Consider the following 15,141-nt stretch of genomic DNA (forward strand, 5'->3'; position numbering starts at 1 on the left):
AGGTGAAAAACCTTGGTTTCCGGTGTGCCTCCTCGCCATCTTTTGACAGACAGCTCTCCACTACGGTTGGTACCTGCTTGGGGATACTAAAGATGCTCCATAAAATCTTAGGGCTCCTTCCTGACTCAACAAAGAAGCCACCTTCTTTGTTGAGTCAGGAAGGAGCCCTAAGATCCAGGCCCTGCTGGTATCTCGACTGGACTACTGCAATGTACTCTACCTGGCGCTCTCTAAAGGCTGGTTGGGAATGCTCCAAAGAGTTCAATATGCTGCTGCCCAAATGTTATTGAATATTCTGAGACCTTCTCCCATGGGCTCAGGGGAAGCACAGCTTCAATGGCTTCCTATCAAGCATAGCGTATCCTTTAAAGCACTCTGCGTTTGCCGAAATATTCTCAATCAGAGAGAACCTCCCAACCTCCTTCCCCTGATTAAACCTTATCTTCCTAATAGGCACCTCAGGATCTCAGGGACTGCAATCACTGTGATCCCAAGAGTAAACAAAGTGTGCCTAGGAGGTAGCTTATTTAGGTTCCTGGCTGCTAGGCTTTGGAACTGTATGCCCTGGGACCGTTGAAAGAAGCCGTCCAAAGGGCTGTTCCAAAAAAATCTGAAGACTTGGCTTTTTAGGCAAAACTGAACTCGCAATCAACAATGTAGGCAAAATTGAACTGTAACGGAGCTCAAAGCAGGGTCAGTAGGCCTTTGCTGGAGGAATCTTAGCATGGGGACACTCCGTCAGGAGTAACCAAGCTCTTTACAAACCTCTAACGTAACATAGCACTTAACATTTGTGAATCATGATAGCTTTTCAAAGGCTTGAATTTGAGGTTATGTTTAAGTAGTGACATCTCAGTTTTTTTGGTTTTTTTTGTAGGGCGTTAGGATTGATTTCTCACAAATGATATTCTCTTACAAGTCAGCTATCAAATGACCTTCCGGTGAGAACTGGGTCCTAGTCTGACATGGTAGCAAATCATTATCTGTAAACACTGGAGTGTACCTCTTGTACTCCTAATCATACTGTGACAAGTTTGAGAAGCTTGGCAAAACAGAAGTAGCTGAAGACCGAGGGACGGAGAAGAACTCTCACACTTTGTGATTCTAGTTGGTGTGCAGCCAACATTGTTAATCTATGAGTGAGTCTCCTCAGATCCAGATTGCCCAAATATTCTCCCTCAATGATCGTTGACGGCAGAATGTCCTTGTGTTTTCTGGAAGCTACAAAGATCGTCCTCTAGAGCCCCTGTTAATGGGAAGGACCCTAGACCTTGTGCAACATCATCCTATTTGTACAATGGTGTCTGACTCTGCTCTAATATTTCTGTTAACTGGACAAGTGGTTTAATTCAAAGAATGATGTGTTTAGTAACACAGCCCTTCCTCACTCCAAACCCTTTTAATAGACAGAACTGAGGCACCCATTACTTTAAAAAAAAGTCAGGATGACTCTCTGATTGAACACCTCTTGAAAGCAGGACACTAACTTATGGAATGTTTGCCAGGAAGTAACTTACCAATGTATTTGGCACATATTCGGTTAGATGGATTTGCAACGAGTTAAACATTGGATTGAATGGAAAGGCCCTCTGATGTAATAGCCCGAACAGCTGTGTTAGCAAGTGGAGTTTGCCATTAGTTCTGTTGAAGGATACAGTGAAGCGTTTTCCTTGGTGTAGAGGCGCTGTAAGTGCAATGCGACACGGTGGGAAGTATATGCAGCTTTAAGGTGGATACTCGGTACTGACTCACACCCCTCTGATAGGCGGCCTCCACTGACCTCTCGCTTGCTTCTCTTCCAGGAGCTGTCTTGCTGATGATTATCCTGGTCCTCATCCGTTGCTGCTGTTGCTGCTGCTGTGACTGTGAATCCTCTCATCAGACGGTGAGCCTGCGCACACCTCCTTGAGTTGACCCTCCTATTTAGCTTCTATCCTGCCTCTTAGGTTCACACTGTCCTGCAAACCTTAAAACCACCCTAGTGTGTTGCATTCTACTGAAGTCACGCAACATTGCATCGACCCACCATCTTTACATAATAAAACAAAGAAACAATTCAACAGTGTGTGGGTTTTTGCACCAAATGTTGTGTTTAACATAATGCGTATGCCTGCTTTGTCCTCAACGTACGTAAGGCAACATAAGCGCATACTGAAAATGTGTTTATGTGGTAGTGTGATGTACTGTCTTCTGGAATTGAAATGCTTGGCGTTAGATTAGATCTCAAGGGCAAAAATAGGTAACTGTGAAGCGGGGATGGTCACCGAGGACAGTGAGGAGATTACAGGCAGTGCTCTATCAAACTGGTGTCGCCATCCAGAAATCTGCCCAGGTTTGGTCGGTAAGGGAGATGAACAGTGAGAAGTTTGACTCTGACTCATCCCCATTACAAAGCCAGAAGGTTTTCTACAGCAAATGTGCAGCCAGAACAAAGCTGGCACTGCTTGGCACATCTGTCTGCATTCATGGGCCGGACAGGATTAAATTAAAACTAAATTTCTCCAGAAGACCCTCAACCGCAGAAGTAAAGTGGACTAAAGAAAACTCCCCAGAAACATCCGCCATATCACAGCAGTAAAGAAAGCCACTGAAAATGTCTCTTGACACCCCATACTACGGAAATAAGAGCTATAAAAATAAAAGCCAATCCGCAGATACAAATAAAGCTAACGTGATCAGGAGATAATGGTGCCAAGATCAAGGCTTGGAAAAACGAAAGGACTGAAGGGACCAAAGAAAGCCTCCCAAAAGATCGAAGTCCATAGAAATTAGTGCTGCCAAACTACCTTTACCCACAGAAATGAGGCATAAAGAAAAATCTCGCATTTCTAGGCACAAACCCCCAAGAGTTGATGGGCCAAAACCTCTGACAAGTTTTACAGTACTGGCTTCAAATGCATTTCCCTCTGGTGTAAATCGCATTGGCACTTTCTGTGAGTAAGAAACAGCAGTCACAGACTTGCAGGTAGGGTCTGGTGGTTGTATTTAACCTAAGCTCCAGTGGATGGTTGGGTGTGGTTGTCTTACTGAGAGCATCCACTTAAATCCCTGAGCAGACCATATCTGAATCTACCTTCAAATGCAATCACAACAACAAATGAGCAGTAGATGTTCATGTTACCTGCCATATCATGCATGCAGTACTATTTACACACTCATTGGGGTGTGCTAGGGAAGCATCTCTGCTTCTTACATTTGCTAACTCACTAGTAAACAAAATTAATAAACTATCCGTAATTGAAGGTTGAAGTTTTTTTACGTGACAACTGTCCTACCTGTTTACATGACATCACTCTAGACAGCGACCGAGAACACATATATGACGCAGTTGCCCCCAACATGGGGGTGGCCTGATGTATTTGTTCATGATGCCTTTCTTTCCTTCTCCTTTACTTTCTTTTTCACTTTTGGGACCACTTGTCACTTTGAATCTTAGTAATATTGCTTGATAATCTGTTTTTCTACAACATCTGGTATTCTAAGACATTTAATTGGTTTGTCGTGTTATGATAAAAGAACACATGTGAAGTAAATGATACATTAATGGGATGCAATTACTTACTCGTTCAGTAGCCTTGGAAGCTTATGAATGGAGGGTACCAATCAGCAAGTGACTTTCATCTCAACCCTGTGTTGTACTTATCTTATTTTATGACTTCTTAATAAAAAATTGTACTTAAAAATATCAACTAACCTCAATCATTTTTGGGTCCATAAACGATTCCAAAAGCCTTTATTTAATAAATTGTCTGCTAATATTGAGATATCAAGGGGCCAGAAACATCCAGGCAATGCTCCCTCCTCATCCATACCGAGTGCAGCTGATGCTATTTCTGGAGGATCAACACAACGGGGTCTGGGAGTAGAAACTCCCGGTGCTGTAGTTGACACTGGCCACACCGTAACACGCATGGCACAAGTGCATTTTACTATTTTAAGTTTTAAGGAGCCCAGCCCTAAAAGAAGGCTAGCAAGAGAGTGATCACAGAAATGCTCAAAGACCAAAGAGAGATCCCGCGATATCCCAGCAAACAGGATTAAGAAGTGTTTAAAAGGCCCCTCCAGAGGGCCAAGCCCACAGCCAGAGCTGCTGACCTTGGAACTGGGGAACCAGGTTCGAGCCTCAGTGTCGGCTCAACATCCTGTGATTCTAGGCAAATCACTAAATCTCCGCGAGCCTAACAAAAAACTAGTATTGCATCTATCCAAAAATTTCCCAGGACTGACTATGTTATCATCCACATAATTCTAGACTTCAACGCAAACACCTCCACTGGACTCAATCTAGCTGACTGTCCAGATGGCAAGTATATTTGTTTTCAGCAGGGTGGAGAAACCACTTCTACTATGCACCAGAAAGTTTGGAGGTGGTCTTTTCTTTTTACCACCAATAAATGCATGTACACTAGCCTTTGCAAAGGACGTTTTGCGGAGTTGTGGGTTTTCATCCATTTTGCATAGCTGAAAAGCTAGGGACCTCCCCCCCCCCCCCTCCCCCCCTCCCAACACAAATAACTTTTCCTCTTGGTAGGACCGTAGGTAACCCTGGATACTTCCACTCCATTACAGAGGGATGACTTCACTTTCCTAGTTGTTTTTTTATTCCCGATTACCACGGTGTGCGACTTCCCATTGTTCACGAGCAAATTCAAGGACTGCATATAGATTCTAAAAGAGTCCAAGAGCTTCTGGAGGCCCAACGCAGTACGTGCTAAAAGGTCAGCGTCGTCTGAGTATAGGAGAACAGGTATTAAATATTCACCTACACGCGGAATATCCAGACTCGCCTCCTTTAGGGATTTGTCCAAAGCATTAATATAAAGAGTGAACAATAGGGGTGCCAATATGCACCCTTGGCGAACACCCCGGTCAGATTTAAAAGACCTGGTACATCTACCATCCTGGGATATCCTCACTGACGCATGGAGATCCCGATGAAGGTCAGCTAGAAAGTGAACTAAACATGGCTCAATACCTATTTTCATTAAAATATTCCACAGCTTTGACCTGTTAACCAGGTCAAAGGCGGAAGACAAATCCATAAATGCCATGTGCAGAGAACCTTCCTTCGCCACAGTATATTTCGCAATTAATAAATGCAGGTTGAGGCACTGGACCATAGTGCTTCTACCCTGTCTAAAACCATACTGCAAATCTGATAAAATCTTATTTTCAGTGACTCCGCCTGTTATCGTAGATAAGACCACATTACCCAGAATTTTAACTGCTGAATCAATCAGTGATATGGGTCTATAGCACCGCGGGCTCCCTCTCTGACCTTTTTAAAAAAACGGTATAATAATTGATTTTGCTCCAGGATACTGGGAACCCCTGCATACCAGAAGCATTAAAAACATTAGCCAATATTTTTGACCAAAATTTGGGGTCACACTTATAGAGATCTGCTGGGACCCCATTGGGTCCTGGGGCTTTGTTACTCGCGGTCTCCTTTATTGCCTTTTCAATGTCCATTTCACTAAACACGAATGGAGCTGTTCCTAGTCGAGGAAAAGGACTAGCAGTAGACAATAGTGTACCACCAGGGTAATAGATCGCCCCAAAGTGGGCTAGCCACTGTGCCTCTGTAATATTGCATTCCTGCGCATCATTCTCCACAGAAGAAAAAAAGGGGGCATTTATAATGTTCCGAAATGTAGAACTATCTTTTAGAACTTCTACTGATAGAAGAGCATTCGAAGCCTCTGCCTTAATTTCTACTTTCCGGGCGTGCACTGCCAGCTTATACTGCTTACGAAGGCTAGCTACCGCCACCCTATCTCGAGGTGTCCTCTTCTGTGCAAAAATGAGTAGACGATGGGCTTTCGAGCAGGTTTCTTCAAACCACCTAGGCCCACGATTCCCTTTGAACTCAGTGCCAATCGTCAGATCTACTGCGATCTGGCTATAAATGCCCTCAAATGCTTTAAGGACCAAGTCCTTTGGGTTTGAGGGATCCGCACAAATAGCAAGATTCCCTTCAGCCTTCCTACAGAACTCCATGAAAAATACATCGGACGTTACTTTTGACCACTTGAGCCTCCTCCCCTGGTCACGCACTACCAGACAATTAGCTCCACAGTTTTCCCCCCCAGGGCCATGATACCAACCCTGCCATCCAATTCTAGAATATTAACATTAACAAGCAGTTAACCCGTTTAGATTGTGAGCGCTAGCGTGGGATCCACATACTGTAATAGGTGAAACCAGTGGTGCGCGCGCACCACAGAGGAGCCAACGCGGGAATCGAAACCCGTGGTGCACGCGCACCACTGAAGAGCGGGGAGGGAGCGCGGCAGGGAGGCGTATGCGCGCTGCTGCGCATGCTGGCCACCGTCAGGAATGGGCGGAGCAAAGGCGGGACATGCGCCCGCCTTTGCTCAATTGCGTGATGGCTTTTTTTTTTAAAAGCATGCGAAAGCCAATGGCAGTCGCCGAAAGCTGCTCACACGCACGAGCGTGTGAGCAGCTTTCAAGACCCCATACAAAAGGGCTATCACTGCGCGAGCATTTCTGCGCACTGCAGCGCAGGCGCCAGCCCTATGAATGTGTGCTTATGTAATGCAACTGTGCTCATGTAAAGCGCTCCAATACCTTCGGGTCGAATTCGCACTATATAAAAAAAACTGCAAAGGAAAAAAAGCTCTTACGAGACATCCGGTCACAGAGAGAAAAGGACAAAGGAAAGCTCTTGCCTCTTACATGATCCCCTTGCATAGAAGTAAGGGAAAAGAATGCGCCCAGTAAACCCAAACACAGACAAGCAACCATAAACTAAAGGAAGCTCCCAAAGAACCACAGCCTTTGAGTACATTATGGATTGCTTTTAGACCGCTATTCTGAAGAGTTCGAATTCACACAGCAGCTAACCAGTTTCTGTCGAGTGTCCTGTGAAGTGGTTTCCTCTGGCACCTCGCTTATTTTTCACACATAATACCGACATAGGACCTCCCCTTTTCACTTATTGGATGCTGTCTTAATTTCGCTGTTGAGTGTATGAGTGGAACGCCTGCTGGAAGTGACCTTTTAAAAGCTGGACTTGCACAATCCGAATTCTTTCTAGGTTTAAATGTTTTATCCATCAGGTTTGTCGAATTAAGAAGGAATATGGAACATCTCCACTCTTAGCTCCTTTAAAAATATCATAGTGTAGGCCTCACAACCTTTCCATTCCCGAGCACACCGGTCGCCGTTCACCCCTGCCCTGGATCCTAGGCCTAGAGCCTTCCCCAGCTGGGCAGAGGGTGCATGCTGAGTGCTGCAGGGCCTGCTCCCAGGGAGGCGGAGCTAAGCTGTTCGAATGGTGCCAATGAGAGCATCACATACCAGAGTCCTCTAGACTCCAATACTACCAGTCCAGTCAGACACTGGACCCGACGCCCTACCAACGCCCACCCGGCGGCTCTCAAACAAACACATTTTGAAGTCATGATACGTAACTACTCAGGCAGGAAGGGCTTCATCTCCAGAACCTACCAGGCATTACAGGCCTCAAAACCCCGACTCCACACCCCTACCTAACCCGCTGGCAGAGGGATCTCCAGGGACACATACTGACCAAGGAGTGGGACCGAATTTGGCACGATGTACCTAGATCCTTAAAGACTGTCCCCTAGTGAGAGTCCACTCATAAAATCATGTTCCAATGGTACCTTACCCCAGTTCGCATGCATAAAATGTTCTCCAAGGTCTTGACAAGATTTTGGAGATGCAGGTAGGGGGAGGGACATTTCTTGCACATCTGGCGGGACAGCTCACTTATATTACTGTTCCTGAAGGAGATTATTGGCCATATCAAAGCCACTTTAGGGTACCCCATCCCAGCACAACCATTCACAACCCTCCTCGGAATAATGCCTTCTACCAGGGTTTTATGTGGCCCGGGTCCTGTCAGTGCTCAGCACCACCAGTTCTAAAAACAGGTGCTGAAACGAGTCCCTATCGGGCTCTCATTTGTGCCCTCACCCTCTGTGATAAAAAAAAATAATGAACTTTGCACCAGTGCCACCCTTCACTGGCTGTAATGTAACTTCAAGGAGACTGGGTATAGTTCTTGCACAGTCTCATCATTTCAGAACTGAAGCATGTTCAATATTCTGTGTAACAAAGTCATAGTTGTTGCTTTTTTATCTTATGCAACTAACAGCCATTGACAAAGCCAATAGTCCTGACTTGATGTAGGTATGATGTTACTTGTATCTGGAAGTAATGACAGAAGCAGCAAAATACCAGTTGGGCGACAACACTAAGCTAAGCACATATTTTTAGCTTCTTTTTAAGCCACCCCCTTAATAACATCGGCCACGCTCCTTTGAGAGACCCCCCCCCCCGAGATCCCCCCCTTTTTCATCTCACTTAAAGCCCTGCCCTGCACTATGAAAGGAAAAGTGGGGAATACAAAACGCTCATAGGGCACATGAGGGGGGCTAAACGTCTTCTTGCACTCTTCTGGAAAAAGAAAGAGGCTCCGCCTGTAGCTCTCTGGTCCAACAAAATGTGGGGAGTGCTTGCCATGATAAAGATTACACACACAATAACATACTTAGATCGAAAATTTGCACGTGTATGTCAGGCCTGCACGGCAAGACTAGAATATCATTCCTTCATGCCGCAACAGGTGTGCACCTTACAGCTCTTCAACTAAGGTCACGAAGGTCTACACAATCCGTCCGCCATATACATCTAACTGGGGTGAGGCGGGGCAGAACCGTTTCTAGGTGTTTTGCCGCCCTAGGCGAGAATTGAAAAATGCCGCCCAACCCTTTTACTACCATCACTCTCTCCCCCTGTCATCCAGACTCGAAGAATTAATGAATTGGATATAAAAGAAGTTGTATTAAAGATTAAATAATAAAACACATCAAACATTAAATAACTAACTGCGACATTCAACGACTATGAGTGACACTTTCTCGCGAGCAAAATCAAGCAGTAAAGACAAGGGAAACATATAAATATCAGAAATTACACCCATTTGAACAACGAGAAACACTAAGAAGATCTTAAAACTGATTGTGTGGATGGCATGATGCCATTCCTATGCATTATTCATTGCAAATCTTGCATAAACATCACGTGTTTCAACATCTATTCTAGATCATCACATTGCTTATAGGTGGGTCAATACTTAAATAAACTATGTTTCCTGTACATAACTGCTTTATTCTATTAATTGGGAAAGTGCCACAGCTCAAGTATTGAAATATCACACATAGTAATACTTCATTCAAGGAGTACTGCACATAAACAACCTAAAGCATGGCATTTAACTTCAGTTTTAAATCTGTAACGGGCACAATTCTATGTTCACCTCTTCCTACTGCCTTCAGTTGTAGCCATAGCTGATGCTCCTCAACAACACACCTTGTCAGCTGCTTCAAAAATTAAGAGACACAGTCAGCTGACTCATGGACACCGCCACAGACAGACAGGCACTGGGCAACCTTTTCCGGCAGTCACTGTGTGCCAGCAGCCATGGTGCTGTAATCTATTAAAAACGAGTCTCATCAACCCAAATAAAAATCATTATTACCCCGAAAGCGGCCCGCGCTGCCAACCCAGCCCTGCAAGGGTGCAAAGCGAGCGCTGCAGGACACAGGAAGATTTACAGGGAGGTGCACAGAAACACGAGGATGGAAACGGAGGAGGTAGCTAATAAACACGAAGTGCCAGGAGTCGCTCTTGGCTCATGGCGGCCCTGGGCAGGGAGTGAAGGTAACGGGCCCCAGAAGAGGGGGTCCGGGTGGGTCAGAGCCCTCCTGGAGCTCAGGAAGGTGTTGTACTAAAACGTCCAGAAAAGGCGTTAGATGACCAGTACCTGCGGCTGCTCCTACCCTTCCTAATTCGTCTCAGAGCGATAACATTTAGGAAGGAGGAGGGTATATTGTAACACATGACGTGAGGGACTGGCACAGACGGCTGCAGTACCAGGGCCATGACTGGGGCCCCGGACCCACAGTCCCCCAACAGAGAAAGAATCACAAAAACTGGGAAACTGTGTACATGACAGAAGGTATTTTGCTGCGGGAGGTGGGAGGCTAAATGTTTTCGAGAAGAAAGTATGACCAGAAGGTGATGGATGGATAGGGGACTAAATAATCTTTAAGAAGGCAGACTCGGGTGAAAACGCGATATAAAGGAGTCGCAGCGAGTATCGATAAAGTGTGGCTGAGCAGAGCTATTGTTAGTGCAGTGTAGGCACAGTGGCACCGGGATCCGGGGATGTGAGGGCTCTCTGCATCCCAGGTTATGGCTGCCTTTTACTGTCTAAATGGCTGCCCATTTTACTTACTTGTCTTAAGGCCTATGGTGCCCGCTGACAAACACATTATTTCAGAGTTAATCAACCATCTGAGAAAGGAAGGTGGGTCAGTGATCTAATATCCACACAGTTATTGGTCTATCTTCCAGACTAATTAAAATAGGGCTTAACTTTTAGAATTCAAACATGTGCACCTTTCAGCAGCATTCACAATCTGTGGGTGCTCCAAAAATAACAAAGGTTAGCACTTTAGTACAAAATCCAATCGTTTTTGGAGTGCCCACCTTTGCAGGACTGATCGACGGTTAAAATGCATGAAGCAGAGATAACGGGTAGCACCCATGGTTGGCACTTTCATTTATAACGGGTGTCCCTGCGCCTTGGCTATTACTGCACTCCAAAGAGCTATTAGTTTCTGGGAATTCTGAGGTGTGAGGGAGGAAGAGTCAGTGGCTTTAAGTAATCCAGTGGTGCATGTGCACATGTATCATTAATTCAACATTACTGCTCGACTCACCGACACACAAAAATGATACCCCGGTCCGCCCCTTCCCTCGAACACGCAGATCACACCACAGCAGGGCTGTCACAGAGAGCTATCCAATGCTGCTCTGCTCAGTGAAGCTGCTGTCCGGTAGTCACATTGCAGTGCTTCACAATAATTTTAAAAGTAATGGAAAACTGCGTGCCCTGCCTTCCCTCCAATAGAATTGTAGCCAACCCTCGCGCCACCGAGGAGACAGCAGCATACCTGACCCCGCCTATTAGTGTCTGCACAGCCGGTGTCGGGAATTGTTACAATGTTTGTAGCTAGCTGCTGCTCAGCCAGCCCCCGTAAGCCGCCTGCTGGGAACTGCGCGCACGCTGCCACTTCACCAGGGAGAGACAGTTTCACTCAGGAATTGGAAACTAATAGCAGTTAATAGCATGTTTTTTGCTGCCCTAGACGGCCGCCTAGTCCTGCCTAATGGTAGAAACAGCCCTGGGCGGGGGTCCCCCCAGGCTGCTGCAGATATAACGTGAACATGCCTGGGGTGCCCTCATAACAGGCCCCAACTCTCTCCCTGCAACACAGCACCATCATGGTCTTCCCGCGCTCACCTGCCAGCATCTTCAAACAGCAGCCTCAAAGGCCAAAACAGTCACCCAGCCAATCCCCAAAACCGCTTTACACATGCAGGGATCCAACCCGCTCCCCTTTCTTTACATAAACCCTCACCCAGTTCCAATTTCCGCTGTTGGGTGTGTTCCCCAGTTGGCTACTCGCACAAGGCCAGAGATGGAATTACCATGTACCCATTTTTGTGTTTGTACTCGCTGCCAGAGCTGGCCTCTACATGGTGATGTTCTCATGTGCCATATACTGAAAAACAATACAAAGAATAAAAAACAAAAACAAGCATTGGAAATGCAATAGGTCTCGCATTAGAAAAGTTGGAGCTATTGGTCTTGTAAATGACAATTATTTAATTTATGTGTTGGTTTTTAAAATAGCTAAATTGATAGCTTTGTCATTTACAATGCCAATAGTTATAACTTTCGCGAATGTGACACCTATAGCATTTGTAATTTTAAAGCCAAACAAACCTGCAATTAAAACAAGCCTCTACAGCTTAAAGGTAAAGAGGTAGTTGCCTACAGGAGAGAGTAGAGCACTAAAAATCTGTTTACAGTGAAAGGGCAGTAGAAATGTAAATATGTGCAACACGTATTAAAGGTGAAACTGAAGCTACTTTTAAGTGGCCTGTGCATTAGTGTTTCTTTAAAGTGAAATGAGGCACTTTAGTGAACATGACTGTATAAGATCAGCTAGCAAGTAAAATGTCAATATTGTTTTTTTGTGGCAGGATTGCGGCGTCTGCGAGTTTGCCAAGTGTCACACACCAAGCATGCAATAACGCATTTTAGTGTGGTGTTCTTGCTACACCGCACCGAAATATATTGTCACGCATTTTGCCACAGACTGGCACTTGCCTGACAACGCTGAAACTGGCTGCATAGGCCAGCCAGGTGCTATCACGGGCGCCAGCACCTCTGACACTGTGTGGTGTGCCTCACCCGGGCTGCAGCAGACTTCACTTGTGACCGCCAGCAGGCTCAGAAACAGTTAAAGATCATCGTGCTCTACTACAATGTTACAATCTATTACAGGTTGACTTTGACTGGCCCCGTAGGCGGATGTGACCTCACTCCCTACCAGGAAGGAAGTGGAGTGAGGTCCCGGTCAGAAGTTACAAGGCCCGGGACTCAACTTGAGGAGTTCTTATGCTGTTTCGTCGGACCCACGCGGCATCGCTCCCTGCTGTCTCCCAGTGAGTCTGAAGTTGTGGAAAATCATGGCAGTGCTGGTGCATGTTACCGTAAATTCAAAGAATGATGAGACTCAGCGACCCCTAGACCCAACCCCACGGGACCGAGGCCGTCTCTGGAGCCCACTATACAGCTTGCTGCACCTTCTGAGCCTGTGACAGTGTGATCATGCGTGAGCGGGGGCAACACACCATTCGTGCATGTTCTGCGGGAGTGCAGTGAGACGTCAGAGAAGCACGGAGTCTGAGGGGTCAACAGTGCCAGTAGACAGAATGGCTCACATCGCAACTCAGTAAGTGTCACATTTGAGACTGTACTAGCCAAGGGTTAATAGGCAGATGACTCACTTGCCCTGTAGCCTCCTGCTCGACTATAATGCTGAGAGACTGCTGTGCTAAGTAAAAGTATGTTCTTTTCCAGATAGTAAGTCGACAAAGACAGTCAGATCTGAAATAGGCGACTTGTGCCATTCCACAGCCTAGTGAGTGGTGATAAATGTGCAGCGCACTGGTTGGTGGCAGCTAGGTAAGTTCATTAGAGATCACAAAATTGCAGTTATTCATTTGGGAAATGCGTATCAATTCAAACACTGAAATACTAAAGTAGTGTAATATATTTATACTACAAAATTAATCATAACTTACAGATCAAAGTGTATATGCATGTTGACCCTGAGATAGGCAGTTATTTGGTATAGATTACCAGCTGCATTTCATTTAATGGCGCTAAAATATATTACAGGAAGGTATAGTACAGTATGAAAGGGCGCAGGGCAACTTCACAAATCTCAAAGTACTCCATGGTATTTACTTACACAAGATTTTTATTTTATAAAATGTATTTTCTTAATAAGCTGCCAGTTATAAAGTGCCAATAAAAGTGCCGCAAATGAGACGTGAATATCACTCATAGGGGAATTGAAAACAGAACTGCACTCATGTGCGTACAGAAAAGTTGGTGAGAGTCAGGTGACTTTGGTCAGTGGTAACAGAAATTGTGTCACTCATAATCATTGAAATGTCACTCATAATTCCACTGAAATATTAAAAATATCACACATAACAATCTGAAACGTTGGCAGCTATGCATTTGTAGACTTGGGTCTATAACTGTGGCAGAAGCAAGGCGCACAATTGATGGGATGGCAACGCCCGAGGGAAAGCATCTCTTTGGAACATGTATTTATTATTACAGTCATGGTATTTAAAAGATTGTGTCACTGTGAATTTCAGTTTATTTAAGCTGTGTAAAATTTGGGGTAGACTATTCAAGGAATAGGAATATAAGCAACTAGCAATGTGTCAAACATTTTCTGAACTAATTATGTAATGGGAAAGTACAATTTGTTATGCGTGTAATAAATCATAATCCTAATGACCTCTAACAATATTTTCGTTATTTAGTGTTGCAGTCTAGTTTTTTGCCCCCTTTGTGTTCCTTTTGTGAGTGATATATCCCTCAGCCAATGCCATTGCTACGTTATCTTATGCAGCGTATGTACGTAGCGCAGCTGGAAATTCCCACATAGTAAACCGCGTAGTTTCTAGAAGGAGTGTAGCGCCTGCTGTTCGTTTCCGGCCTCGTGTGACAGGTAATAAAAAAAAGCGATCTTTTAATTTGTTTGTAATGTTAGTGCTCTTTACATGGTATGGTGGGTGGGGGTGGCTTGTAGGTGATGTTTGGTGAATGTGAAGTTTTTTTCCGTAATTAAGAACATAAGGTCAAGGGCTTTAAGTTTTAAATGGAGCGGAGTTGGCTTTGTAATTTGGGTGGGTGAGGGACGTGGGAGATCTCATTGTTTGGGAGGAGACGGAAAGGAGATAGATGCAGGAAGTGCACAAGTGGGGGAAGGGGTGGCGTATTGGAATGCGGTTGTTAATGGAGGTAGGGAAATGGGAGGAGGGGGAGGTCAGCGGCGTACATGAGGACGGAGGAGTTGTTGGTGCAAAATTGAGATTGTATTAGGGGCGCAGCAGGGACCTTTTATTTTTATGAGGTAATTTGTCGTGAAGGTAATTTGTTTGTGGTGTGCAAGAGCTTTAAATGGTATGGTGGGTGGGGGTGGCTTGTAAGTGCTAGTTAGTGATGGTGGAGTTATTTTTTGCTGTAGTCGATATGCTGGGGGGCTAATTAAGGACAGAGGGTCAAAAGATTAAAGTTTTGAATGGGGCGGGGTTGGCTTTCTAACTTGGGTGGATGAGGGAGGTCGGAAGTTCGATTGTTTAGAAGGACATAGAAAAGGGATAGGTGCAGAAAGTGCACAAGTGGGGGGGTGGCGTATTACAATACGGTAGTGATAAAGGAAGGGGAATGGAGGGGGGAAGGTCAGCAGCACACAGGAGGAAGGGGGGGAGTTGTTGTCGCAGGAAAGAGAATACATTAAAAGGGTGGGCGCAGCAGGAACGTTTTACCCTTATTTACTTATTTATTTGTTTGTGCATTTTTATATAGCTGGGACTTTACCCTAAGATGGCCGAGCTGTTCACAATAGGAACAAAACTGATACATGAGAACATTAAAAGTGAGCAAATTACAAGACGGAGGGCATTGCTGTGGGGAGGGGGGAGGAGAAA

General features: G+C 45.2%; 1 protein-coding gene across 2 annotated transcripts in view; it reads left to right on the top strand.

The window, feature by feature from the left end:
* The window catches only part of SMIM22 (small integral membrane protein 22), a 195,516-nt gene that overhangs the window by 130,561 nt on the left and 49,814 nt on the right, over positions 1-15,141 (top strand). For both annotated transcript variants that reach the window (XR_015300691.1, XM_086941327.1), the window contains exon 3: positions 1,803-1,885. Coding sequence is in view for 1 of the 2 variants with exons in the window: in XM_086941327.1 (XP_086797453.1) it covers positions 1,803-1,885 (83 nt within the window). In the remaining variant the exon portion in view is untranslated. The remainder of the gene's footprint in view (positions 1-1,802; positions 1,886-15,141) is intronic.

This window comes from Lissotriton vulgaris, chromosome 10 (genome assembly GCF_964263255.1).
Source record: "Lissotriton vulgaris chromosome 10, aLisVul1.2, whole genome shotgun sequence".
In the NCBI taxonomy this organism is placed as follows: Eukaryota; Metazoa; Chordata; class Amphibia; order Caudata; family Salamandridae; genus Lissotriton; species Lissotriton vulgaris.